General features: G+C 37.7%; 2 protein-coding genes across 5 annotated transcripts in view; both read left to right on the top strand.

The window, feature by feature from the left end:
* Window positions 1-16,527, top strand: part of RANBP2 (RAN binding protein 2) — an 86,887-nt gene extending 70,360 nt beyond the window's left edge. Inside the window, 9 exon segments of the mRNA XM_011980543.1 lie at window positions 2,486-2,656; window positions 3,278-3,370; window positions 3,656-3,834; window positions 6,558-6,762; window positions 7,955-8,056; window positions 12,064-12,224; window positions 12,922-13,195; window positions 13,317-13,642; window positions 14,348-16,527. Coding sequence (XP_011835933.1) covers window positions 2,486-2,656; window positions 3,278-3,370; window positions 3,656-3,834; window positions 6,558-6,762; window positions 7,955-8,056; window positions 12,064-12,224; window positions 12,922-13,195; window positions 13,317-13,642; window positions 14,348-14,653 — 1,817 coding nt within the window. The 3' untranslated portion in view covers window positions 14,654-16,527.
* An 898-nt stretch (window positions 16,528-17,425) lies between these two features.
* CCDC138 (coiled-coil domain containing 138) overlaps window positions 17,426-25,831 on the top strand; it is a 96,956-nt gene continuing 88,550 nt past the window's right edge. For 2 of the 4 annotated variants that reach the window (XM_011980540.1, XM_011980539.1), the window contains exons 1-5: window positions 17,426-17,591; window positions 18,706-18,763; window positions 19,220-19,334; window positions 22,051-22,178; window positions 24,330-24,511. In XM_011980540.1, the coding sequence (XP_011835930.1) occupies window positions 17,499-17,591; window positions 18,706-18,763; window positions 19,220-19,334; window positions 22,051-22,178; window positions 24,330-24,511 (576 nt within the window). In that variant the 5' untranslated portion in view covers window positions 17,426-17,498. Of the gene's footprint in view, window positions 17,619-18,705; window positions 18,764-19,219; window positions 19,335-22,050; window positions 22,179-24,329; window positions 24,512-25,831 lie in introns of all 4 variants that reach the window. The other 2 variants (XM_011980542.1, XM_011980538.1) reach the window with 2 other exon arrangements.

The following is a 25,831-nucleotide window of genomic DNA, read 5'->3' as shown; positions in this document are numbered from 1 at the left end:
TTTAATTTTAGCCTTTTTAAATCTAATCCCATGGCCTTTTGGACTAGCACCCCTTCCTCACAGCCTGAGAACAAAGGTATAGAACTAGCATTCTCAGTATGAGATAACAGCAGTTTTTAGCAGCTGGTAGCCCTTAGCAAAGTATTAATAACTGTGGCTGTATGAAATTAAGTACTTAACACTACAACATGCATGTTAAAGAATGCCAGTTTAAGCAAAGCACCTTTTGACTGGTGGCATGACATCCTTTATTGTTGGTTTGTTTTTTAAAATATACTGGGATGCTGATTTGTAATGTACTTCATTACTCTGTTATTTCAAGTCTGCTCAATGAAGACCTATGTTTTATCTAATGTTTATCTTTAGCCACTAACGTCTGCCAGTATTCAAATGTATTGGCAACGGCATGTATACAATATGGAAGAGTGTCCCTGTAGGGCTGTTCTTTTGTGCATGGTTTAGAAAAATGTTGTATTTGAAAATGGACCCCATTTTTAACAGCCAGCATTCTACAGCTTGTGTATTATATATGTTGCACAGATCATTTTTAGAAGTGTGGCTACTAGAGTGGAACAAGAAGTGGGATCTGTTGAAGGCCTTCTAGAAAGGTTAGGGAAGTGAAATCTCACCATTAGTGACCAGTAACACATCTTAGCCATGCCAAACAAGTACAATGATAAAGTAACAATCTTGATTTTTTTTTAAGTATACCAGTTTTATTACTGGCTAAGGTAGCTCTTAATCTTTTATTTTTAAAGATACAGTCTTTGAGAAATATGAAAAGTGAACTTAAAAGTGGATATATACTAGCATACAGTTTTGAAAGTGGATGTATACTTGCATACAGTTTCTGTGAGCTCTAGGTTAGGAATCCCTGACCTAAGAACGAATGTGTCTATACACTACTGTAGAACAAAGAGCCTTATTCTGTTTTGAATCTGATAATGTCATTGTCCCAAGGCACCTTAGAAATGAAGACTTTAGACATGAGTAAACTGAGGCCAAGAGAGGCTATCTCATTTACCCAAGGTGTCTTTACTGTAGAGTAATAGCAGAACTGGAACAAGAACCTTTATCTTACGGTGTACTGTTATTTCTCCTAGCTAGGTAATGATACTAAGTTTTTGTTTATAATGAAGGAGAAGGACAAATTTAACATTGTGAAAGGAAGGGCGCTGGTTCTCCAGAGCAGTGTCATCCAATAGAAATAAAATATAACCTGTGTATGTAATTTAAAATTGTCATTTGGTGCAGGCTTGTGCCTATAATCCCAGCTACTTGGGAGGCTGAGGCAGAGGGATCACTTGAGCCCACAAGTTCCAGGCTTCAGTAAACTATGATCACATCACTACACTCCAGCTCTGGGTGACAAAGCAAGACCACATCTCAAATAAATTAAATAAATAAATTTTCTAGTAGCCATATTAAAAAGAATAAAAAGAAACAGTTAAAAAGGGAAACAGATGAAAGTAATTTTATTGATATATTTGATTCACTCATGATATCCAAAATATCATTTTAACTTCTAATTAACATAAAAATTGATATTTTACATTATTGTTTTTCACCAAGTCTTCAAAATCCAGTGTGTGTGTTTACACTTAGTATTAGCATGTCTTGATTTGGACTAGCCACCTTGTAAGGTTTTAATAGAATGTTGCTAGGCTACCATATTGGACAGCATAGCTCTCAGAATGTTTCCCTGTCACCAGTTGGTATACATGGCATGCTTCTTGACTGGCTTACTTTATTAAACTCCTTTAGCCAGAATTCTTCTTTACATTAATAGATCAGAACAGGTTGCATATAGAAGTTTTTTCTCTTTCTAATTTTTTGCCCTTTGCATTGATGGTGGCTGGAGATGGGTGGTTTTCAGCCATATGAATCATCTTAGATTTTATAGTGTTAGTTACCCATAGAGTAACAGTTTTTATTTAATTTTATCCAGTATCATGCTTGAATGTAGACAAAGTAGATGCAACTCTAATCACCTTCCATTCTTGGCAATTGTTAACCTTCCTTACAGGAACTAATCACAGTTGGCTTTGGATTAGTTTCATATGTCTACTAATACTTGCTTATGTTTTCTTTAAGATGTTTTTTAGTTGCTGCAAATGCATGGATATTTTCATAAACCTACTGTATGCTAAGTATAGTTAGGCAACACTTTCAAATTTTTAACCTTTTTAAATTCTAGAAATTAGTAGTAATTCTTTTCAATAACTATTAAGTAAACACAAGACTTTTTTGTTTTCTTTGGTTTTAAATAGATTCTGTGTTCACTAAGGGTTTTTGGTAGAACACTAAATCAGGATGCTAATTCTAATTCATGATTATCGTACATCTCTGCATCAAAGTATATGTATTTTTTATCAGTATGCTGTTTTAACCTGCAGACAAGTTCTGTGGTTTTTATTTTCAGTTAGAGTATTAATGTCAATACTTAATACCTTACCTTTGTCAATTTTTTTGACTGGTGTTACAGCAAAAGAGAAGAAAAAACCTGAGGATTCTCCCTCAGATGATGATGTTCTCATTGTATATGAACTAACTCCAACCGCTGAGCAGAAAGCCCTTGCAACCAAACTGAAACTTCCTCCAACTTTCTTCTGCTACAAGAATAGACCAGATTATGTTAGTGAAGAAGAGGAGGATGGTAAAACTTTTGTTATTTCAAAAACAGTGTGTTCCTGCTAATCTTAGTAAAATTGGGAGTGTGGTGTAATTATTTTAAGCCTGCCTCTTAGAACTTATCACTAATATCCTTGCAGGTATATTCACCCTAAATGTATGTGTAAGTGGTCAATGGATATAAGGATCAAAAGGACGGTGATCATTGAGCAAGCATTTTTTGGATGGCTAATGTGCCAGGCACATGTTTTGAGGGGATTTAAAATAATCATAATTTTTCTGGAGTCTTAAAGATGTGGAAGAGAGAGATAAGGCAGACAAGGTTCCAATGGAAAACTTTGTATGCCATTTTTTAAGCTGAGCAGTTAAATAATTAAGTCTCAATAGAATCAGTTGGACAGTGGTATACGGTATTGGATTATGGGACAAGGAGATTGGAAGATGAGTTAAAATGAGAGCAGCTCAAACAAGGTGAGAGGCTGAGCTAAAGCTCTAGCAGTAAGAGAGGTATTAAGGATATAAAATTGGCAAAATTGACTGCAATTCAAATGGGGAGAGGGAGAAAGGGTGAAGTTGGAGATAGTCCCTAAGCAAGGAAAACCCCCCAAAATTAACTAGAAATTCTTTTAATCAATTGTATTTTAAGATGAAGATTTCGAAACAGCTGTCAAGAAACTTAATGGAAAACTGTATCTGGATGGCTCAGAAAAATGTAGACCCTTGGAAGAAAATACAGCAGGTATGTGAAATGTAAAGGACATTTATACTGCTTTTAACAAGTCTTCTATTTAGAAGGAATAACCTAGTCTGATAATTTCTATAATTATCAATTTTACTATGCCCATGGTGATTTAAAATACTTTAACATTAGGTGAAAAATATTCTTTTCTGGGTGGTCCTTGTTTTTCATTAGCATGTACAGGTCTTGTTACCTGGGTCTGTAGATTATATTGATGACTACCATTGTTGTAGAGAAGTTGGGCTTCATCTAATTTCGTTTGCTTGTGTTGTACTGATTTTTCAGATAATGAGAAAGAATGTATTATTGTTTGGGAAAAGAAACCAACAGTTGAAGAGAAGGCAAAAGCAGATACGTTAAAACTTCCACCTACATTTTTTTGTGGAGTCTGTAGTGATACTGATGAAGACAATGGAAATGGGGAAGACTTTCAATCAGAGCTTCAAAAAGTTCAGGAAGCTCAAGTAAGAATATCTCTAATAAATTTTCCTTTTAGTTCCATTGCTTTTATTGATGTGGTAAACTTTAGAATGTTCTTATTTGTTTATTTTTGAGACAGAATTTCACTCTTGTTGCCCAGACTGGAGTGCAATGGCATGCTCGTGGCTCACTGCAGCCTCTACCTCCCAGGTTCAAGTGAATCTCCTGCCTCAGCCTCACGAGTAGTTGTGGTGGCATCCTGCCTGGCTAATTTTTGTATTTTTAGTAGAGACGGGGTTTCACCATGTTGGGCAGGCTGGTCTCGAACTCCAGACCTCAGGTGATCCACCTGCCTGGGCCTCCCAAAGTGCTGAGATTATAGGTGTGAGCCACTGCGCCTGACCTAGAATGTTCTTATCAAATAGTAATAATGGGTTGTGGCTACTAAATGGGTTGAGGGGTCTAGACTAAATCAGCTATGGCCAGGAAATAAGGAATTTTAATTTTGTTCTACACAAGAGCTATATGCCAAAAGCCACAAAACACTGATGAAATAAAAAATCTAAATTAATGGAAAGGTATACTGTTCCTGGATTGGAAAACTCAAAATAACTAGAATATCAGTTTTCCAAAATTAATCTATAGATTTAATACAATACCAGTCAAAACCCCTCCAGGAATTTTTTTTTTTTTTTTGGGTGAGATGGAGTCTCCTCTGTCGCCAAGATGGAGTGCAGTGGGGCAATCTCTGCCCACCTCAACCTCTGCCTCCCAGGTTCAAGTGATTCTCCTGCTTCAGCCTCCTGAGCAGCTGGGACTATAGGAACGCGCCACCATGCCCAGCTAATTTTTGTATTTTTTAAGTAGAGACAGGGTTTCACTATGTTGACCAGGATGGTCTTGATCTCTTGACCTTGTGATCCACCCGCCTCGGCCTCCCAAAGTGCTGGGATTACAGGTGTGAGCCACCGTGCCCAGCCAGGAATTCTTTATGGATATACATAAGTGAATTCTAAAATTTCTATGGAAAGAAAAGCTTATACATTTGTTACAGTTGATAAATCTACACTGACACATCATCACCTAACGTTTTTACCTTTTTGTCAAAAATTTTAACTATTGATACAATCGTGATTCTTTTTATTAAATCTGTGAATGACATTGCATTTTCAAATGTTCAGAAAATTAACTTTGCATTCCAGGGTAAAACTTGGTCAGGGTATAATTTTGATATGTGGTTGCGTTCAATTTGCATAAATCTTGTTATAAATTTTTGGGTTTATATTTATCAGGATACTTGTAGTTTTCTGAAACTGTCTTTGTTTTCCATGTAAGAGTAATGCTGGTTGGGCTCAGTGATGTGTGTGTGTAGTCCCAGCTATTTGGGAGGCTGAGGAGTAGGAGGATTGCTCGGGAGTCCAGGAGTTCCAGGCTGCAGTGCGCTGAGATGGTGCCTGTGTATAGCCACTGCTCTCCAGCCTGGACAACAACATAGTGAAACCACCTCTTAAAAAAATGGTAATACTGGTGTCATAAAATGAATTGAGAAGCATTTTCTGTATTGCTGTTTTCTGGAAGAGAGTGTGTTGACTTGGTGCCATTTTCCCTTTAAATGTTGAGAGTTTTCTTAAGTTTTAAAAAATACTGTTTATTTCTCTTCTTTATTATTTCCTTCTTTCCTTCTTGCCTCAGGTTTATTTTGCTCTTTTGTCTAGTTTCTTTTCTTTTCTTTTTTTTTTTTTTTTTTTTTGCTCTTGAGACAGAGTCTTGCTCTGTCTCCCAGGCTGGAGTGCAGTGGCATGATCTCAGTTCACTGCAACCTCCGCTTCCTGGGTTCAAGCAATTCTCGTGTCTCAGCCACCTGAGTAGCTGGGATTATAGGCATGGCTAATTTTTGTATTTTTAGTAGAGACAGGGTTTCACCATGTTGGTCAGGCTGATCTCGAACTCCTGACTTCAAATGATCCTCCTGCCCTGGCCTCCCGAAGTGCTGGGATTACAGGCGTGAGCCCCTGTGCCCGGCCTAGTTTCTTAATTTAAAAAAAGCTTAAATTACGAATTTAAGATCATTCTTTATTTCTAGTATAAGTATTTAATACTATAAGTTTCCTTCTAAGCACTTCCTATCTGCAACTGGCAAGTTTTAATATGTGGTATTTTCTCTTTCATGCAGTTCGAAATATTTTCTTATTTTCCTTGAGACATTCTTTGTGATCTGTACATTAGATGCTACTGTGTCATTTCCAAATATTTGGTGATTTTCCTTCCGTATATCTTTCTCTTACTGATTTCTAGTTTAATTCCTTTATGGTTTATGAAAACATTTTGAATAATTTCAGTTCTCATAAATGTTGTGAGGTCTGTCTTGGTGAATGTCTCATGTGTACTTGAGAAGAAAGTAGAGTCTCTTGTTTTGTTGACATTGTGCCATTGGCAGTTCCAGTTTTTTCTGGCTGCTGTAGCACCCAGGCTGGGTTATGGGAGTGGCAGAAAAACTCCACGTGGATCTTAACCTCCAGATTATCTCTCTGGTCCCAAGATCCTTTTTCTTCCTGTTTTTATCCACCTTTCCAAGGCTTCTTAGAGGTGCTCTGTATGTTTCAGTCTAGGCATCTAGTTGTAGGTTTTGGGGAGAGATAGGGTGAAGTGTGTTTATTCTGTCTTCTCCAGAAGCCCAAGTTCTCAGTTCCCTTTGAAATAGATTATATAGTCATTTTTGTAATTTAGCATTTAAGTGGCATAGTGTTTTGTGACTTCCTCTTTGCAGAAATCTCAGACAGAAGAAATAACTAGCACAACTGACAGTGTATATACAGGTGGGACTGAAGTGATGGTACCTTCTTTCTGTAAATCTGAAGAACCTGATTCTACTACCAAATCCATTAGTTCACCATCTGTTTCCTCTGAAACTATGGACAAACCTGTAGATTTGTCAACTAGAAAGGAACTTGATACAGATTCTACAAGCCAAGGTAAAACTTGATATATGTTTATCATGTATTACATAAGGGACACCTTATTTATATTTGAGAAGATAGACTTTTAAAGGCAGATCCTGAAAACTCCCTTTAAAACAAATTTTGATGTGTATATAAAGGGGCATCTTAGTAGTAGTAGTAATAATAATCAGAAAAATTGTATTGTCTTGCCAACAAATATGTTTTTATTGATAGAGTTGTGGTTATTAGGGAATACAAAGCATTATGACTCTGACCTATTTTCCTAAGTTTAAAAGACAAGAGTGTTGTTACATGTAATTTCCTTTGTGATAGCGTTTTCATTTAAATATTGTTTGAATTATATTATCACTCAAGCATATTCAAAGTGTTTTAATTATGAAGAAATTGTAGAAATATAATAGGGATTTAAGAAAGTTTTATGGTACTATTTAATGTTTCTTTTCTCTAATAGTTTCAAAGCTTGCTAAATTAATTATTCAGTTACAGTAACATATTTGGTATTGCTGTCTCTCTTTCATTTCGATTTCGGGGATGGAAGTGGGAAGTTTAAGTTGTATTGCTTTGTGTATATTACCTACTTTTAAAAAAAGAAATAGCCTTCAGTGTCACAAATACTACATTTATAGGCATTTGAGAGTCTTAATGTGCTAAAAGAAGAAGATGACTTCATACCTACAGCCTCATATATTTTCATATGAGGAAAATAAGGCATGGGGCTTTCAGAGATCATGCACCTTCACATCAGCAGAATTAAGAGAAGACCCCAAAAGTCCTTATGACGAAGTGTAAATGAGACATTTGGTTTTTATGAGCTTATAGTACAGAACACAAAAAGTTTTATACAGATGTTTCCTAAAACCCTGCCTTTGATTGAATGCTTGCTTTGGAGTATAGTAGGCTCCATAGAGCAGAAACGGTAGTTTATTATCTGGTGTAATATAGATAGCGCTACATCTCATTTATAAAAAATAAGTTTTGGCATGCATTTGCATTTGGTGTAGTATTGTAGTATTCTTTGTGAATAGCACCTGTAAAATTAGTAATACTGAAGCAGCTCAGAATTGGATGTATTTTGTAACTTGTCAGAATTGAAATAACTGCCCTCATCCCAGAGTATACAAGGCTCTACTGTTCTCTCTAGGTCCTGGGTAAAGCTTTGATATTCAGCACAAATGAAATAGTAAATTGTTTTTTCTTTTGCCAGGGGAAAGCAAAATAGTTTCATTTGGATTTGGAAGTAGCACAGGGCTCTCATTTGCAGACTTGGCTTCCAGTAATTCTGGAGATTTTGCTTTTGGTTCTAAAGGTAAGATGAAGAGGAGAGACTTTTAATAACATTGTTACAGAATCAAGCACAACTGAAAAACTAGTTTTTTGTTGCAGTATGTAACTAAATTAGAAGTTTCTTCCCTTACCCCCCAGTTTGTTTAGTGTTTTAATAATGAAGGGCTTCTACACTTTATTATTATTTGACATCAACATAATCATAAGAATTTTCTCTAAATTTTATGTAAGCCATGCTGATAGTCCTCCCCATTCTGAAATGCAGAACCATTTTCGAGCTTTGGAATGACTCTGACTTTGGTCATTATTCTTTTAACTATACTTTCAGATTTGATTTGTTAATATTTCAGGATTTGTGAGTTTATTACTTTTTAAGGATATGATTTTTGTAGTTTTCTGTACTATCTTTGGATTTCAGTATTAGGGTTGTGCTAATTTATTGTGCTAAGTTTATAATTGGTGTGCTTGCCCATCTTCTTTAGTGGAGTTTCTATTTTTAATCCATTTTGGTAACATTTCTAGAAAATAATCCATTTCCCTGATTGTATCAGGTTTACCAGTATAAGACCATTCATTGTATTTTCTCATTCTTGTAATATCTTTCACATTGTTCTTTATAGCACCACTTAAATAGTTCTAGTACAAGGTGTTTGATTTATGGAATACATTTTATTGAGGATATATGCTTAAATGATTAATGCAGTTCAGAATTCTGTTCTTTCCTCCTCCATATTTGCACTTTTTTCACAGCTCCTGCCATCTGTAGAAACACATAAAACTTTTAGAAATTACCTTCAGATGTGATGTTATGTTGGAATTCGTGAGCTTCACTGATGTTATTTATTTTTGTTTTAATTTATTAAATAGCCTGAAATCAAAGGGTAGTGTGTCAGCAAATAAGCAATATAGTAGGTACACTTACACAAAAAAATCCCAAATAAAAATAGATAGGCTCCTTGTTAATCAGTGTAGCCTTTTTGAAGTATTATCTCAATATTGGACACTAAAGTGTAAAGTAGAAAATACTCACATATCAGGAGGAAAACCATGCCTAAATAAGCCATATGCATTGACATTCACTTCTCACTACCACTTGTCATTTTTAGTGAGATTATTCACCAAGCTCTTGTGTATTGAACGCTTTAGTTAATTTAGATTGTGCTTGTTAAAAATAGTATTTGAAACTGTAAATGCCCTGCAGTCAGTTTTGTTTGTATCCATAGGTTTTCATAGGGAATCTTTATATTTTTGTTAATTTCCAGATAATTTAGAGATTCAATCTTATTTTCTCTAATGTCTCAAAGCTTGCTGAATTAATTATTCACTTACAGTAACATCACTGTAGACCCCCTTATGACCTGTGAGACCCAGATACTGATATATTATACATATTTTTACAAATGGTTGATTCTAATGTATTCCCAGGGTAGAGAACCACTATTTTGAAAGAATTTTGAATTCTTCTGCCACATGTCCCTTGGGGTTATTTTTTTAATTTTTGCTTTCAACAAAAAAGTTGCTGAACAATTTTGTGTTTTTTTGTTTTTGAGACAGGATTTCACTCTGTTGCCCAGGCTGGAGTGCAGTGGCATGAACACAGCTCACTGCTGCCTTGACCTCCTGGGCCCTTCAGCAATCCTTTCACCTCAGCCTGCCAAGTAGCGGGGACCACAGGTGTGTACCACCATGCCTAGCTAATTTTTGCATTTTTTGTAGAGACAGAGGTCTCACTGTGTTGCCCAGGCTGGTCTCAAACTCCTGGGCTCAAGCAGTCCTCCCACCTTGGCCCTGCAAAGTGCTGGGATTGTAGGCATGAGGCACTGCACCTGGCCCTGAACAGTTATTTTTGAGCCCCTAAGTTGGTATCTCATCCAGATCAGTGGTTACTGGTCTCAGGAAGTCCCCATGCAACCTGTGATTTTTGTTCTCGGATCATTCCTTTGCAATACAATTGTTTTATGTCCTTAAGAATTTTTGTCTTTGTCTCTTTTTTGAGACGATCACTCTGTTACCCAGGCTGGAGTGCAGTGGCGCAGATCTCAGCTTACTGCAACCTCTGCTTGCTAGGATGAAGTGATTCTCCTGCCTCAGCCTCCTGAGTAGCTGGGATTATAGGTGTGTGCTGCAACACCCTGCTAATTCTTTTAGTATTTTTAGTAGAGATGGGGTTTCGCCATTTTGGCCAGGCTCATCTCGAACTCCTGACCTCAAGTGATCAGCCCGCCTCGGCCTCCTAAAGTGCTGGGATTACAGGTGTTGAGCCACCACACCTGGCCCTCCCTCTCTCCTTTTTAAAAACGTTTTTTTTCCCCTCCATTAAATCCTTCTTAAAGAGAGTTTTTTATTGTGTTCTTTAAGATACTGAGTTATGGACCCTGTGACATTTTTTCTTTCTTAAGAGTTTTTAGCAGAAGGTGTAGGGTTCTTTAAGACAGTGATTCAGCAAGTGATGAAAAGTTGAGAGGTGTTTCTTTCCTCTGAGATAGTGGGGACTTGGTCATCTAAATTGAGGTGTGGGATGGAGAAGTTTCTAGTTCTCACCTTCTTGCAGGTATGCAAGAGAGAGACCATCATTGTTCCCCCACACAGAAGTAGGATGTTTAACAGTCTAATACCCTTTGGGCAGTTGAAGTCAGTGAGGTTCTCCCAAGGCTGCTATCCACCAGCCCAGCCAAGAAATCTACATTCCAGCACTAGCTTCTTCAGGAAGAAGTAGAGATGCAGAAATTATAAACATGTTTAGGCTATTGTGGCTAATTTGGAAGTAGCAGGTTTGGCCTGCTGAGCTAAGTTTACAAAATTTCAAGGTGAATACTTGAAATTTTAGAAGTAGGTAAAGAACTTAACTTCTTTACTGGAAGTCCTTGTGTAGTTTAGTATTACGAAGTTTATCCAAGGCAGTGACAGTGTTATATCTTTGTATCTCTAAGCATAAACAATAACAAATGTATTCTGTACTCCCGGTATGAAGGTTTTTTTTTTTTTTTTTTTTTTTTTTGGTGACAGTCTTGCTCTGTCACCCAGGCTGGAATACAATGGCATGATCTCTGCTCATTGCAACCTCTGCCACCAAAGTTCAAGTGATTCTCCTGCCTTAGCCTCCTGAGTAGCTGGGATTACAGGCACCCGCCACCACGCCCGGCTAATTTTTTTTTTTGTAAGACAGAGTCTTGCTGTTGCCCAGGCTGGAGTACAGTGGGGTGATATTGGATCACTGCAACCTCTGCCTCTCAAGTTCGAGCGATTCTTCTGCCCCAGCCCTCCTGAGTAGCTGGGATTACAGTCACCCACAACCACACACCGCTAACTTTTTTTTTTTTTTTTAAGACAGAATCTTGCTGTGTTGCCTAGGCTGGACTGCAGTGGGGCGATCTCGGCTCACTGCAGCCTCCACCTCTCAGGTTCAAGCGATTCTTCTGCTTCAGCCTCCCAAGTAGCTAGGACCACAGGCGCATACCACCACGCCTGGCGTTTTTTTTTTTTTTGAGACGGAGTTTCCCTCTTACCGCCCAGGCTAGAGTACAGTGGCGCCATCTCGGCTCACTGCAACCTCTGCGTCCTGGGTTCAAGTGATTCTCCTGCCTCAGCCTCCCGAGTAGCTGGGATTACAGGCATGTGCCACCATGCCCAGCTAATTTTGTATTTTTAGTAGAGATGGGGTTTCTCCATGTTGGTCAGATTGGTTTCGAACTCCTGACTTCAGGCGATCCGCTCACCTTCGCCTCCCAAAGTGCTGGGATTACAGGCATGAGCCACTGCGCCCGGCCTAATTTTTGTATTATTAGAAGAGATAGGGTTTCACCATGTTGGCTATGGTTTGGTCTGGAACCCCTGACCTCAGGTGACCTTGGCCTCCCAAAGTGTTGGGATTACAGGCGTGAGGAATTTACTAGAATAATATAGTTTTAAACATTTAAAATTGATGTACATATTACATCATCGGGAATTAGAAGGATTGATAAAATAAGAGGGGGATGAAAAATGTAAAAAATAGATACCAGTGTTTAAATATCTTGATTTATTCATCAGATAAAAATTTCCAGTGGGCAAATACTGGAGCAGCTGTGTTTGGAACACAGTCAGTCGGAACCCAGTCAATTGGTAAAGTTGGTGAAGATGAAGATGGTAGTGATGAAGAAGTAGTTCATAATGAAGATATCCATTTTGAACCAATAGTGTCACTACCAGAGGTAAATGTTAAGGAATTAAACGTTTACTAATAACTTATTTTTCATTTTTAGGTTTAACACTCACCCTGGCTTGATCTGTCAGGGTATCATTGTTGGCATTTAAGAATGTTTACAGTTTGAAATGGAAGCTCTATTTATTAGATGTCTAGCCTTTAAGTATAAATTATCTTTTTGCAGTTTTTACATAAATACTGGTTTGTAAATTCTATATGTAATTGTTGGGAAGAAATAATTTTTTCGTATGTTTCTAGAATATCATGTTTGTTTTTATAACATGATTCTGGGGGAAAATTAACCTCATACTCACGAAAGTCCTTTCAATAAACATTAATCTGTGTTTTTTGGACAAGAACATTGTTCTAGGAAAATTATTTTGTCATTTTTAACCTCAGTATCTTATATATTTCTCTTCAGTAGCAGACACTTTTGAAACCTCTGTTCCTATAAAGAAAAGCATTTAATTTCCAAAGGGAAAATGAATACTATATAAAAGAAAATATTTAATGACAAATCAGGTCTTTACTCCCTCAGCCACATCAGATGTATTCCTAGCCCTAAGATATATAACCAATTATTATATTAACAAATTCTCTTTGTCATCACAAAGAAAATGCCTTAAAAGAATTTGGATCTTTGAAATTTGTCATGGAATTTATTATAAGCAGCAGCTTATAGAGTATTTCATCTCCTATTATAGGTAGAAGTAAAATCTGGAGAAGAAGATGAAGAAATTTTGTTTAAAGAGAGAGCCAAACTTTATAGATGGGATCGGGATGTCAGTCAGTGGAAGGAACGTGGTGTTGGAGATATAAAGATTCTTTGGCATACAATGAAGAACTATTACCGGATCCTTATGAGAAGAGACCAGGTTTTTAAAGTGTGTGCAAACCACGTTATTACTAAAACAATGGAATTAAAACCCTTAAATGTTTCAAATAATGCTTTAGTTTGGACTGCCTCAGATTATGCTGGTGAGTTTTTACATTCAAATGTACTTTCCATTTTTTGGACTTTTCTAAAATCTATAACAAAACAACTTATAACAGTTATTTTAACACTAAGGTCACTCCTTCCCCTTTCCCTCCTTAATAGATGGAGAAGCAAAAGTAGAACAGCTTGCAGTGAGATTTAAAACTAAAGAAGTAGCTGATTGTTTCAAGAAAACATTTGAAGAATGTCAGCAGAATTTATTGCAACTCCAGAAAGGACATGCAGCAGAATTATCAAAGGAGACCAATCCTGTGGTGTTTTTTGATGTTTGTGCGGACGGTGAACCTCTAGGGCGGATAACTATGGAGTTATTTTCGAACATTGTTCCTCGGACTGCTGAGAACTTCAGAGCACTGTGCACTGGAGAGAAAGGCTTTGGTTTCAAGAATTCCATTTTTCACAGAGTAATTCCGGATTTTGTTTGCCAAGTAGGTATTATTAAGTACATACCGCAATTGAGGTCTTAAAGAGTGCACCACACCAGTGGGAAATTTGGGTGTTTTTCCTGGACCTCATCCTGTAGTTTTGTTTAAGATTTCTTTAGGTTTTCCACACATGGAATCACATGGCATCACTATCCATTCCCTGCTCCTGCCTAAAACTTTCACGCTAAAATAATTTAGGCTGGGCACAATGACTCACACCTGTAATTCCAGCACTTTAGGAGGCCAAGGCAGGCAGATTGCTTGAGCCCCAGAATTTGAGACCAGCCTGGGCAATGTGGCAAAAATCTCATCTGGACAAAAAATACAGAAATTAGGCGTGATGGTGTCCCGTCTGTGGTCCCAGCTACATGGTGGCTGAGGTGGGAGCATCCAGGAAGCCAAGGCTGCAGTGAGCTAGGTTTGCGTCACTGCACTCCATCCTGGGCGACAGAGTGAGACAGCCTGTCTAAAAAAAAAAAATTAAAAAAAAAAAAAAGTTAAATTTTTCAGTACGGGATGGGAAAAACCTTTTCATTTTTCATCTTCTTTCCAACAATATGAATTTCTTAAGTTTCAAATTATACTCAGGAAAGCTGGGCTTTAGGATTTATCCTGTAGCGATGAGTTCTGTGTGTATTTTAGTATTTTACTCAGGATTCCTGTTAATTGAAAAAATTTTTTAAACTTTTGTTACACATTTTTTTTCAGGGAGGAGATATCACCAAACATGATGGAACAGGCGGACAGTCCATTTATGGAGATAAATTTGAAGATGAAAATTTTGATGTGAAACATACTGGTCCTGGTTTACTATCCATGGCCAATCAAGGCCAGAATACCAATAATTCTCAATTTTTTATAACACTGAAAAAAGCAGAACATTTGGACTTTAAGCATGTAGTATTTGGGTTTGTTAAGGATGGCATGGATACTGTGAAAAAGATTGAATCATTTGGTTCTCCCAAAGGGTCTGTTTGTCGAAGAATAACTATCACAGAATGTGGACAGATATAAAATCATTGTGTTTCATAGAAAATTTTATCTGTATAAGCAGCTGAATTGAAGCTTAGTTATTACAATTTGATAATTATGTTCAGCTTTTGAAAATGGACGTTTCTGATGTACAGATGTAAAATTGCAGCTTATAGCTGTTGTCACTTTTTAATATGTTATAATTGACCTTGCATGGTGTGAAATAAAAGTTTAAACACTGGTGTATTTCAGGTGTACTTGTGTTTATGTACTCCTGACATATTTGTATTAAAATGGAATAATACTGATCTTGTTAAAAGCAATAGACCTCAAACTATTGAAGGAATATGATATATGCAATTTAATTTTAATTCCTTTTAAGATATTTGGACTTCCTGCATGGATATACTTACCATTTGAATAAAGGGACCACAATTTGGATAATTTTACTTTAGATTTGAAATATATTTGGTAATCTTAACTATTGGTGTACTCATTTATGCATAGAGACTCATTTATGAATGGGTAGAGCCACAGAACGTACAGAGTTAACCAAAGTGCTCTTCTCTAGAATCTTTACACCTCCTGTGTGGTTACAAGTTAACTTTGTAAGTAGTGTACCTTCCTTCCTTAAAATATCTAGCTTCCTGTGCTCTTTCATAGGTATTCAATTAATTTTTACATTTTAAACAAGTTGACTATTTCCTTTAGGGGTTTTGTTTTAAACTTTTCTGTCATCTGTCTCTACTACCTCAGAAACTGCAGCTTGGTTCTGATGATAGAAATTGAATTTTTCCTTGTAGTTACTGTGATAAAGTATGAATATTTTTAGAAAGTCTATGCCATGTTATTTGGTTAAAGATTTGCTTTATACAGGATTGTTGCAGTACCCTTTTCTGGTAAATTTTATAGCAGAAATAAAATGACAATTCATAAGAGCCACTGACATTCAAAAAATTCATTACTTGTGCTTCTGGTTATTCTAAAGGAAGACAATTCAGAGGCAGTAAATTCAAACTGCCGCCTAACTTCCAGAGCTAGTTTCTCAAGTTTGATATACACTGAAAATGTATTTGGAAATGGCTTGTATCAAATGTTAGGCAAATTGCTAAAGAAAAGAGGATGTTCTTATTGGCCTACTCGATATGGAACTACAAAGAATCCAGGTAGAACACAAAATTCTGTATATTGCAATTATGAATACTGACTCTCTTCCACCCAAAGAACACATTCTTTCTGGTGAAATTACCTCATTTTATTTAGTGAGGAAAGACAGGTTTATTCCCTGTTATATGGGGATTTGGAAATTGGGTATCCTAAAGCAAGTAACTGTTCAAAAAGAGGGGAGGGATGTTGTGCGAGTAATGAGTGATGGTATACCATCACCATTCCACTCAGCCACAAAGCCAGATACCTGAAATAAACCTACTCAAGAACCATGGATTACATATGTTTACACTAAATATTTCAAATTGGCTTATTTGGAAATCTGTGTAATATAAACTGATGTAAAGTGTGTTGTAACTTTTCAGCTGAGACAGCTGATGCCTTCGTCATGATTTTAGAATAAATTCTTAACAATGCAAGTGCGTTTTAAGAGACTTTTTACAGATTTCTATGCTTTCCTAAAGCATTAAAGTTACAAATTAAAAAGCTTTAAACTTTGACCAAAAATTTGACAAAATGACATGTAAACTGACTTTTCTAGTATTAGTATTCCAAAGATGCTTAACAGTGGCTTGTGGCATTTATGAGAAAGTCTTTGTGTCACATTTCAGGAAAGGACTTTGATTTTGTTATTTAATCACTGATGTGGTCTCAACCCACAATGATATGTATCTTTCCTTTTAAACTGGATTTTATATTGTCTCATTGAAATCTGCTTAAAGATAGAATAAAGTAATTCATTATTTGTACATCTTAAGTGGTACTTTATGGCAAAAAGTATGGCTTAAGTAATTTTCAGATAATAACTGCTTAAGTATATAGATTTTATAAAACTTGGGCATTTGGGAACTTTAATCCAGAAACTTTAGGAGTTATTAGTCCAGAGATGCAGCTGACAGTCATAACTTAGAAAAGTAAAATATTACACCACTGTAATTGTATGAATGAGAAATGAAGTGGTTGTACAGTTCCCCTCAGTTTTGTTTAACAGGTTTTCAGGTTGATGTATACTATGGCTAGCACTGTTGTGGGTACTGGCAAAAGCTTTTTTCTTTTCAAAAAAAGTTTGTTTTCAAGGAGCTTACATTCTAATTATTCTTTTTAATACCTGGTTATACCCCATATGGAACACAGGAAAAGTGAGGTAATCTGCAATTTCTATGCTCAGCTTTCCTTTTTTTTTTTTTTTCTTTTAGGAGATGAGAGTCTTGTTATGTTACCCAGAGTAGATGTAACTCCCAGGCTCCCTAAGCAGCCAGGATTACACGCGCACCACCACTCCTGGCTCAGATATAGTCTTGGTTTTTCTTTTATATGGCAGTTAGGAAAGGCCACTTCTGATGGAGCGACAGGTCTATGGTGAGCGCAAACGCACACTAAACTTACAGGTTAAATGGAGCTGAAGCGGAGCGCTGCAGGCAGGTGTGGGGCCTCGGTGCTCCTCCACCCGTGGTACCCAGGCGGCCGGGGCGGCACTAGCGCGGGGAGATGCAATACTACTGAAGTTATGAGGTCTGCAGCCATAGCACGAGAGACCTGGAGGACGCGCGGTCAAGCCTGGCTGTTTTCTCCGGGTTCTCCAGTTCTGCCCCGCCCTTTCCCTGCGGCCCTGCGTGCCTCTGGGGGCGGGGCCTTGCACGTCGTGACGCACCGCGGCCGCGTTGCGCCGCGGGTTTGATGAACGCGGTTCCCGGGGAGACGGCTGCGGTTGCGGTGTACTATGGAGCCGAGGGTCGTCAAGCCTCCGGGGCAGGATTTAGCAGTGGAGCGTCTCAAAAGCCGCTACGGACTCGGGGGCAGCTGCCCGGACGAGGTGAAGCCGCCGCTCCGAGGTCCGCGGGTGGACTCTTGCTGCTGCGGAGCAGCTCACCCCGTGCTCCGCCCAGCCGGCCTGGGGGCGCGCAGCGGCTCTGGTCCCGGCCCCGGCACTCCCGCGGTGGCTGCGGCTCGGGCCTCGTGGAAGCGGGCGGGAGGGGCGGGCGTTGCGGTGCAGGGGCGCGGGGTCGCCACTTCACCTATGCCTCTGTGTTCATGGTATACGGGGCATGGTGTGATGTTAGAGAAAGTATTATTCAGCTTTTTTATTTTTGCAGTGATGTGAGTGGAGTTGAGAAAACAGCTGAATTGCTTTTTAAAAGCGGCTTTTTTCGAAATAATTTCAGACTTACTCAAAAGTTGCTGCCGTAGTACCAATAATTCCCTTGTACCCTCACTTGCATTCACAAATTAATATTTTGCCACATTTGCTTTACCATTCGTTTTCTCGCCTTCTTTCCCTACACGCGTTTTTTCCCTTTGAACTATTTGAGGGTAATTTGCAGTCATCATGCCCCTTTACCTCTAGATAGAAAGAACTTGTGTGCTTTTCCTAAGCATAAGGACGTTCTCTTTTAATAACCACAGTAATATTTTCAGGAAATTTACAATTGATATATTTGGCAATCTTGAGTTCATATGAAATTTCAACAATTATCTCGATAATGCCTTTTATAGGAAAAATTTTTTCTTAGTGCAGATCCAATCCAAGAACGAGCATTGATTGCATTTGATTGTGCTTTTTGTTGCCTTTAACCTGGATCAGGTTCACAGCCTTTGTTTTCTGTAAGATTGGTTTTTTTGAAAAGTGTAAGAATTATTTATTGGAATGTTCCTCCATTTAGATTTATCTTATGGATGCCTCTTCGTTAGATTGATTATGCATTTTTGGCGGGAGCATGAGATGAGTGATGTGTGATCTGCTGTGGGGAGGCACATGATGTTGGTTTGTCGCATTATTGATGATATTAACTTTGATCACTTGGTTAAGATGGTGTCTACAGGATTTCTCCACTCTAACCTTTGTAATTAATACATAATTTGTAGGGAAATATTTTGAGACAGTAAATTGAGTCTTAGGATACAAATTAAATATCTTTTCTCTTTTTTAGTATGATTTTTCAAATTTTGATCAGTCTAAATGTAAGAGAAGAACTCTAACCTCCCCAGGTAAGCCAGTATTTTGTATATTTGGGAGTTTCAAAAGTTTAATTTGAGGCCGGGTGCGGTGGCTCACGTCTGTAATCCCAGCACTTTGGGAGGCCGAGACAGGCGAATCGCCTGAGGTCAGGAGTTCGAGACCAGCCAGGCCAACACGGTGAAATCCCGTCTCTACTAAAATTACAAAAAATTAGCCGAGCTTGGTGGCGGGCGCTTGTAATCCCAGCTGCTGGGAAGGCTGAGGCAGGAGAATCGGTTGAACCTGGGAGGCGGAGGTTGCGCTGAGCTGAGATGGCGCCACTGCACTCCAGCTTGGGCAACAAGAGCGAAACTCAGTCTCAGAAAAGTAAAAAAAATTTGAGAGAGAAGATTTTAAAACTAATATTATTTAGACTTGTGGCCAGTGCCAGATATTTTGTGATATATTGTTCTGGTAATCTTTCGTGGTTTATTTGTCGTTGACAGGTGATTTGGATATCTACTCTGGAGATAAAGTTGGTTCATCATTAAAATATTCTGATGAAAGCAAGCATTGTAGAACACCATTGTGCAGCTTATTCAAGCGCGTAAATGTGAATTGGTAAAGTACCCTGAAACTTTACTGTTGATACCCCCTCAGTATCTCAAGAAACTGAGAAAGCGAAAAGGGCAAGTTACATTTTTGCTCTTTCCTGAGAACAAGTATAAGGCAGTCTGGAGCCTGCTAAATAGTTGAAGCGAGTCACTTACTAATTTTTACTGAGGATCTCTGTAATAAAAGCATAGACCTAGCATTATGTTTAGTGTAGCATAATGGAAAATTATTTATATAATGTAAAAGATGAAAAAATATTTTTATGGTTATTCATCCGGGACCCAAATGCAGACTCTGCTCCCTTTCTTTAAATAAAAATGTTTAGAAAAGGAACTATGGACCAGGTGCGGGGGCTCATACCTGTAATCCCAGCACTTTGGGAGGCCGAGGCGGGTGGTTCACCTGAGGTCAGGAGTTCGAGACCACTCTGGCCAACATGGTGAAACCCCGTTTCTACTAAAAATAGAAAAATTAGCCGGGCGTGGTGGTGTGTGTCTGGAATCTCAGCTACTTGAGAGGCTGAGGCAGGAGAATCGCTTGAACCCAGGAGGTGGAAGTTGCAGTGAGCTGAGATTGCGCCATTGCACTCCAGCCTGGTTGACAAGAGCAAAACTCTGTCCTGAAGAAAGAAAAAAAAAAAGTAACTACAAAAAAACCTGCCATACAAGTTTTGTTAGGCAGCAGCATTTTACTATCTCTGGTGTGTCTGGTAGTGTGGTACACATTGTATTTAGGTGGTTAAGAGAGAGATTGAAGAAGGCAGTCTGGGGAGATGGGAACTACAGTGCTGGATTAAAAGAAGTTGCCATTCTGTAAGGAAGATACTATTTACTATGGGGAAAAAGTACAAAAAACAGTGGAAGCTAAGGTAAAATAAAGATCTAAGTTGGATATTATTTAATGCCAAAAATATGTGGCAGAAAGAAATGCTATGGGTATCAAGGAGGAGTAAGCATTTTGAAATAAAGATGTATATGTATATAAAATGAAATGTTGAGATAATCGTGGAGAGAAAAAATAATTATACCTAAAGTATTATCTGTATGTTACTAACATAAGTAGTGTTTGGGAGCTTGACTTTTTTTTAATACAGTTTTCTGTTTCTCTTCTTAAATAAGTTAAATCTGTGTAATACACTGAACAGTTCTGGGTAAATAATAAGTACTCAAATGTTAGCTGTTATCATTATTGTTATTACTGTTTCATTTTGCATTCACAAAATCTAGTTGATCTAGATTTAGGATTTAGACATGAGCTATGTTGAATGTAGGGTAAGGAAAGTGAAAATTGCTTTTAAGGTAATAAATTCATGGAAATTATTTTCTTTTTAACTGGGTTTTATCATTTTTAAAATAATGACCTGGGTATAATTCTGAACTATAATCTAAAGGTTTTGGACTATGAAGATTTTCATAACATTGGACCCCTAGTTGTGATCTGGTCTGAAACTATGCTGTCCAGCACAGTAGCAACAGGCCACATGTATCTATTGAGTACTTGAAATGGGGCTGGTCTGAATTGACATACGCTGTAACTGTCATATACACACGGGCTTTCTAAGACTTAGCATAGATAACAAAAATTAGCAGGGCATGGTGGCGGGTGCCTGTAGTCCCAGCTACTCGGGAGGCTGAGACAGGAGAATTGCTTGGACCCGGGAGGCGGAGGTTGCAGTGAGCCAAGATCGTGCCACTGCACTACAACCTGGGTGACAGAGCGAGACCCCCTCTCAAAAAATAAATAAGCATGGATAAAATAATATAAAATATCTTAATTTTGTGTGTGTGTGTATGTGGATTTGCAGGGGGCGGGGTCATGCTCTGTTGCCCAGGCTGTGAGTGCAGTGGCATAATTGTAATTCACTGTAGCCTCCAACTCCTGTGCTCAAATGATCCTTTCACCTCAGCCTCCTGAGTAGCCGGGATTACATATGTGTACCACTACTCCTGGCTAATTTATTTTATTTAATTTATTTTTTTTTGTAGAGACGGAATCTCACTGTGTTGTCCAGGCTGAACTTGAACTCCTGGACTCAAGAGATACTCCCACTTCAGCCTCCCAAAGTGCTGAGATCACAGGCATGAGCCACCATGCCTGTTGTAGCTTAATAATTTTTAACATTGATTACATGTTGAAATGATAAACTTTTAGATATACTATATTAAATAGTATTTTTAAAATTTGTTTTTTAATGTGCTACTAGAACATTTTAAATTATCTATATGACTTGTGTTATATTGCTTTTGAACAATACTATTCTAGAAATTTCAACTCAGATTGTCTTTTTGGAGAGAACACCTGGGATTCTAGTTCTGCTCCACTTTCTACTTGTTATGTCACCCATCAGTTACTTGACTTCTTTAGGTTTAGTTTTCTTATGTTAAACATTCATTGTTTTGGCTAAAACTACCTTATAAATAACAACAGATTATTGGGAGTCAAAATAAAGTGTTCCTCAGCTGTAGAGTATACCACAGGTAGGTACATGTCATTTTAAATTATCTATTTAATGTGTAGAAAAATATCTTGTAGTGGGTTATCAATGATCCGTGACTGTTACTTTTTACATTTTTCCTTTTTACATGTTTACATTTTGCAGTTTAAAAAATGCTTTTGCATTTTTTCTCAGTTGTTATGCTGTTAATGTTTGAAAAGCAGTTTTATCTTTTTAAAATGCTGTAGTAAACTTCTAGATTGCTGTGATACAATTATTGTTTTAAAGCCTAGATGATGAACTGGATTCTTTCCATGATTTGAAGAAACAGGAAACAGAAGAAGAGTTAATTGAAAATGATTATAGAGTTAGTACCTCCAAAATAACCAAGCAATCTTTTAAAGAAATAGAAAAAGGTAAAATAAATATTTTAGAACAATCAATTAAGTAGTAACTTTGTCAAATAGAGTACATGAAGCTTTCCTCCTGGTAATAACACTGGCCCCCAAGAGTCTGCATATTTCTGTGTTCTGAACTTCTATAAGCCAGGAGATAGTTACTGTGCATGTTATTAAATTAAAGGAGCAGAGGAAATTAAACTTCATTATTTTTCAGTAATATTCCTGTACCCTCAGAATTTATCCAAATAAATTAATAACTGAGTAAATGACTGTGATAGTATTTGACTACAATATTTTGAGAAAATACTCCAGATTATGTAAAGTAGGGCTTTCTGGGCACTGACCTACCAGCAGTTTTCTGTGTATCTGGCTGCATTTCATAGTTGTGGCAGGATTTCAAGGACTGGACAACCGCAAATGGCACCCTTCACCCTCTGGGCTACACGACTCCGAGTTGCCCTGTTGATGTTACGGATAATAGCGGTGCCAGGATTATGGTCTACGCACAACAACATTCATTTTCCTCTTTTCCTTCTCCTTCGTTTTCCTTTGTCTCATTATTCTCAGCATTTGAGGAAGATGAAAAATAATTCTGTCTGGACTTGTGTTTCCTGCTATATGGTCGATTTTCCCAGTGGAAAACATGGGATAAGGTATAAAGAAAATGTTGTTTGTGCTCCATTAAAAGTAATGGTAAAAACCGCAATGACTTTTGCACCAACCTCATACTTGAAAGTAGACAAAATTAGGAAATGTTCAGGCCAGGGATTGGTGAGTTGGGAACCTAAACAGGCAAGTAGAACTCTGTGAATGTGCCTTTCACTTTTAGGGCATTTGCTGAACTGACTGAAGTGAAGCTTTTCATTTAAAAAAATTCATACTATGTTTTATTTTTGCTTCTCCATTGTCTGTTCATACTGAAGTATAATGGAAGACACCCACCCTCCCCTTTTAAAGCTGGGGCTTCCATGAGTCCAGCGCAAGTTAAAACCACTGAACGGCTGCCAGACGTGGTGGCTCACGCCTTTAATCCCAGCACTTTGGGAGGCTGAGATGGGCGGATCATGAGGTCAGGAGATTGAGACTATCCTGGCTAACATGGTAAAACCCCGTCTCTATTAAAAATACAAAAAATTAGCCAGACGTGGTGGCGGGCGCCTGTAGTCCCAGCTACTTGGGAGACTGAGGCAGGAGAATGACATGAACCCGGGAGGCAGAGCTTGCAGTGAGCCGAGATAGCGCCACTGCACTCCAGCCTGGGCGACAGAGCGAGACTCCATCTCAGAAAACAAAAAAAGACAAAAAAAGCAACCACTGAGTGAGGGCATTTTATACTCTTAATTGTTAGCAGAAAATAAATTCTGACAGTACAGTGTTGGCAAGAATATCAAGCAAGAGGAACTCACTTATCTACGCTGTTGGGAGAGTAAATTAATACAACCACTTTGGAAAACAATTTGGAATCACTCGTAAAGTTGAAACTGCATATATTCCCTGTGATCTAGCAATTTTGCTACTACTTGCCTACCCTCAGGAAACTCTTAAACTTGTGCACCAGAAGCCATGTACAACACTGTGTAGCATCTGTATAACCAAAGCAGCTCAAATTTCCACCTGTAGGAGGACACTGTATACAGTGTTTGCAAAATAGGGTATACAGTGAAGATTTGTGAACCTGTTTAAAGGAAGAGGTTATAGAAATTGTGTTAATATAATTACATATAAAATATAAAAGCAGGCAAAGCAAGGACTTTTAAAATGTAAGTAGTGGAGATTAAACAGCAAAGTAAAGCAGCATTTAACATTCATTTGTGTTAGTGATAAATTTGGTTTAGGGGAGAGGAGAACATGATTAGGGGTTTCTGAGGTTACTTTCCATTTCTTGGCAATTAGTGTCTTTTTATGTCCTTTAAAGTATTTTATTTTGAAATCATTTCAGACTTAACAGAAAAGTTGCAAAAATAGTGCAGTCAATTCCTGTATACCCTTCACCCACATTTTCCGATGTTACCACTTTACCATATTTACTATATTATTCTTTGTCTCTCTTGAAACTTGTTAATGTTATAATTTGTATTTAAAGCATCTCTTCCTAAAGGTTACTCTGAAAATATTTGAAACAATGAGTTAATAAAGTTTATAATGCAAATGTTATTTTCTTTGCAGTTGCCCTGCCAACTAATACGACCTCATGGAGACCTCAGACTGAGTGTTGTAGTGATGCAGGTGACTCTCCTTTGAAACTTGTCAGCTATCCAAAATCTAAAGCATCAGACAAACGGAGTTTACTTCCACGTCAGATCAGTCAGATATATGACGAATTATTTCAGATACATCTGAAACTGCAGGTAAGAACTAAGTACTGAATTGAGAATTCAGAAATATTTATGTTCTAAGAACCAAGCACTTACAAAATTTGAATATATTTCATTTTAATTACTTTAGATAAGTTTGTCAAGACAAGGACAGAAGGGGACAAACTCAAATTATAGGGACTAAGGAAGGGAAAAATACAGTGGCTGAGATAAAATAGAGACAGTGGCGTTTTTATTTGTAGGTGTGTGTTTTAGACTGTCTTGTATTTTATTTGATTCCCTTCCCATCCTTACTTCAGCAATAAAATCTGATAAAGTATGCTTTTTGAAGTAGATGCTCTAGCTTTATTGTCTTAAGTACTTATATATGAAGAGTCCTGTTGTCAACTCTCATCAAAATTGAACTCTTAACATTTTCTTATATCTGCCTTTGGGGTTTTTTTGTTTCTAAAGTGTATTTCCCTTTTTTTTTTTTTTTCCAATGATGTCTCGTTCTGTCATCCAGGCTGGAGTGCAGTGGTGCGATCTTGGCTCACTGCAACCTCTGCCTCCTGGGTTCCAGTGATTCTCCTGCCTCAGCCTCCTGAGTAGCTGGGATTACAGGTGCATGCCACCCCGTCCAGCCAGTTTTTTGTATTTTTAGTAGAGTTGGGGTTTTACCATGTTGGCTAGGCTGGTCTTGAACTCCTGATGTCAGGTGATCTGCCCCCGCTTGGCCTCCCAGAGTGCTGGGATTACAGGCGTGAGCCACTGCGCCCAGCCTAAAGAGTATAATTTATATATTAAGCATCCATGAGAAGTAGAGAAGGAAGCAAAAGTGTATGTAATGCACACCATCTGTTTGAAATCCTTCCCACTGGAAACACATGAAATAGTTAAGCATTTCTTTAAAACCAGTATCTTGTTTTGTCAAAATAATTAAGATTGTAATTACCATAGCATTTTAGAAAAGGATTATTTTAGCCTAAAATCACCAGGAAAAGTTTAGGGAGAGACTTAGTCTGGTCTTTGACTGAGAAAGATAATAGTGGGAAGGTCATTCCAGGTATAAGGAATTGGAAATGAGAGGTGTTCTGAAAAGCAGTGATTGTCCAATTGTGCATTTATTAGCCTGTCTGGAGGAAAGAAAATAATGAAAACTCAGGCTAGGCATTTTACAAGTTTTTAGGGAAAGGAGTGTCAGAGTAAAAAGTCAGGTTTTAGGAAGATTCCTTTGATGTAACACTTTATAGGATAAAAAAGAATAGGCAAGATTGCAAGGATATATCTGTCATTTGTAGCAAACATAAAGATGTTTAATAAGAAAAAAATGAAGTACAGTGGATTAACTGGTTTAATCAGTCTATAGTTTAA

The sequence above is a fragment of the Mandrillus leucophaeus genome, unplaced genomic scaffold (genome assembly GCF_000951045.1).
Source record: "Mandrillus leucophaeus isolate KB7577 unplaced genomic scaffold, Mleu.le_1.0 Scaffold214, whole genome shotgun sequence".
NCBI lineage: Eukaryota > Metazoa > Chordata > Mammalia > Primates > Cercopithecidae > Mandrillus > Mandrillus leucophaeus.
The sequence above is the reverse complement of the archived record's forward strand: the minus strand, read 5'-3'. Positions and strand labels throughout refer to the sequence as shown.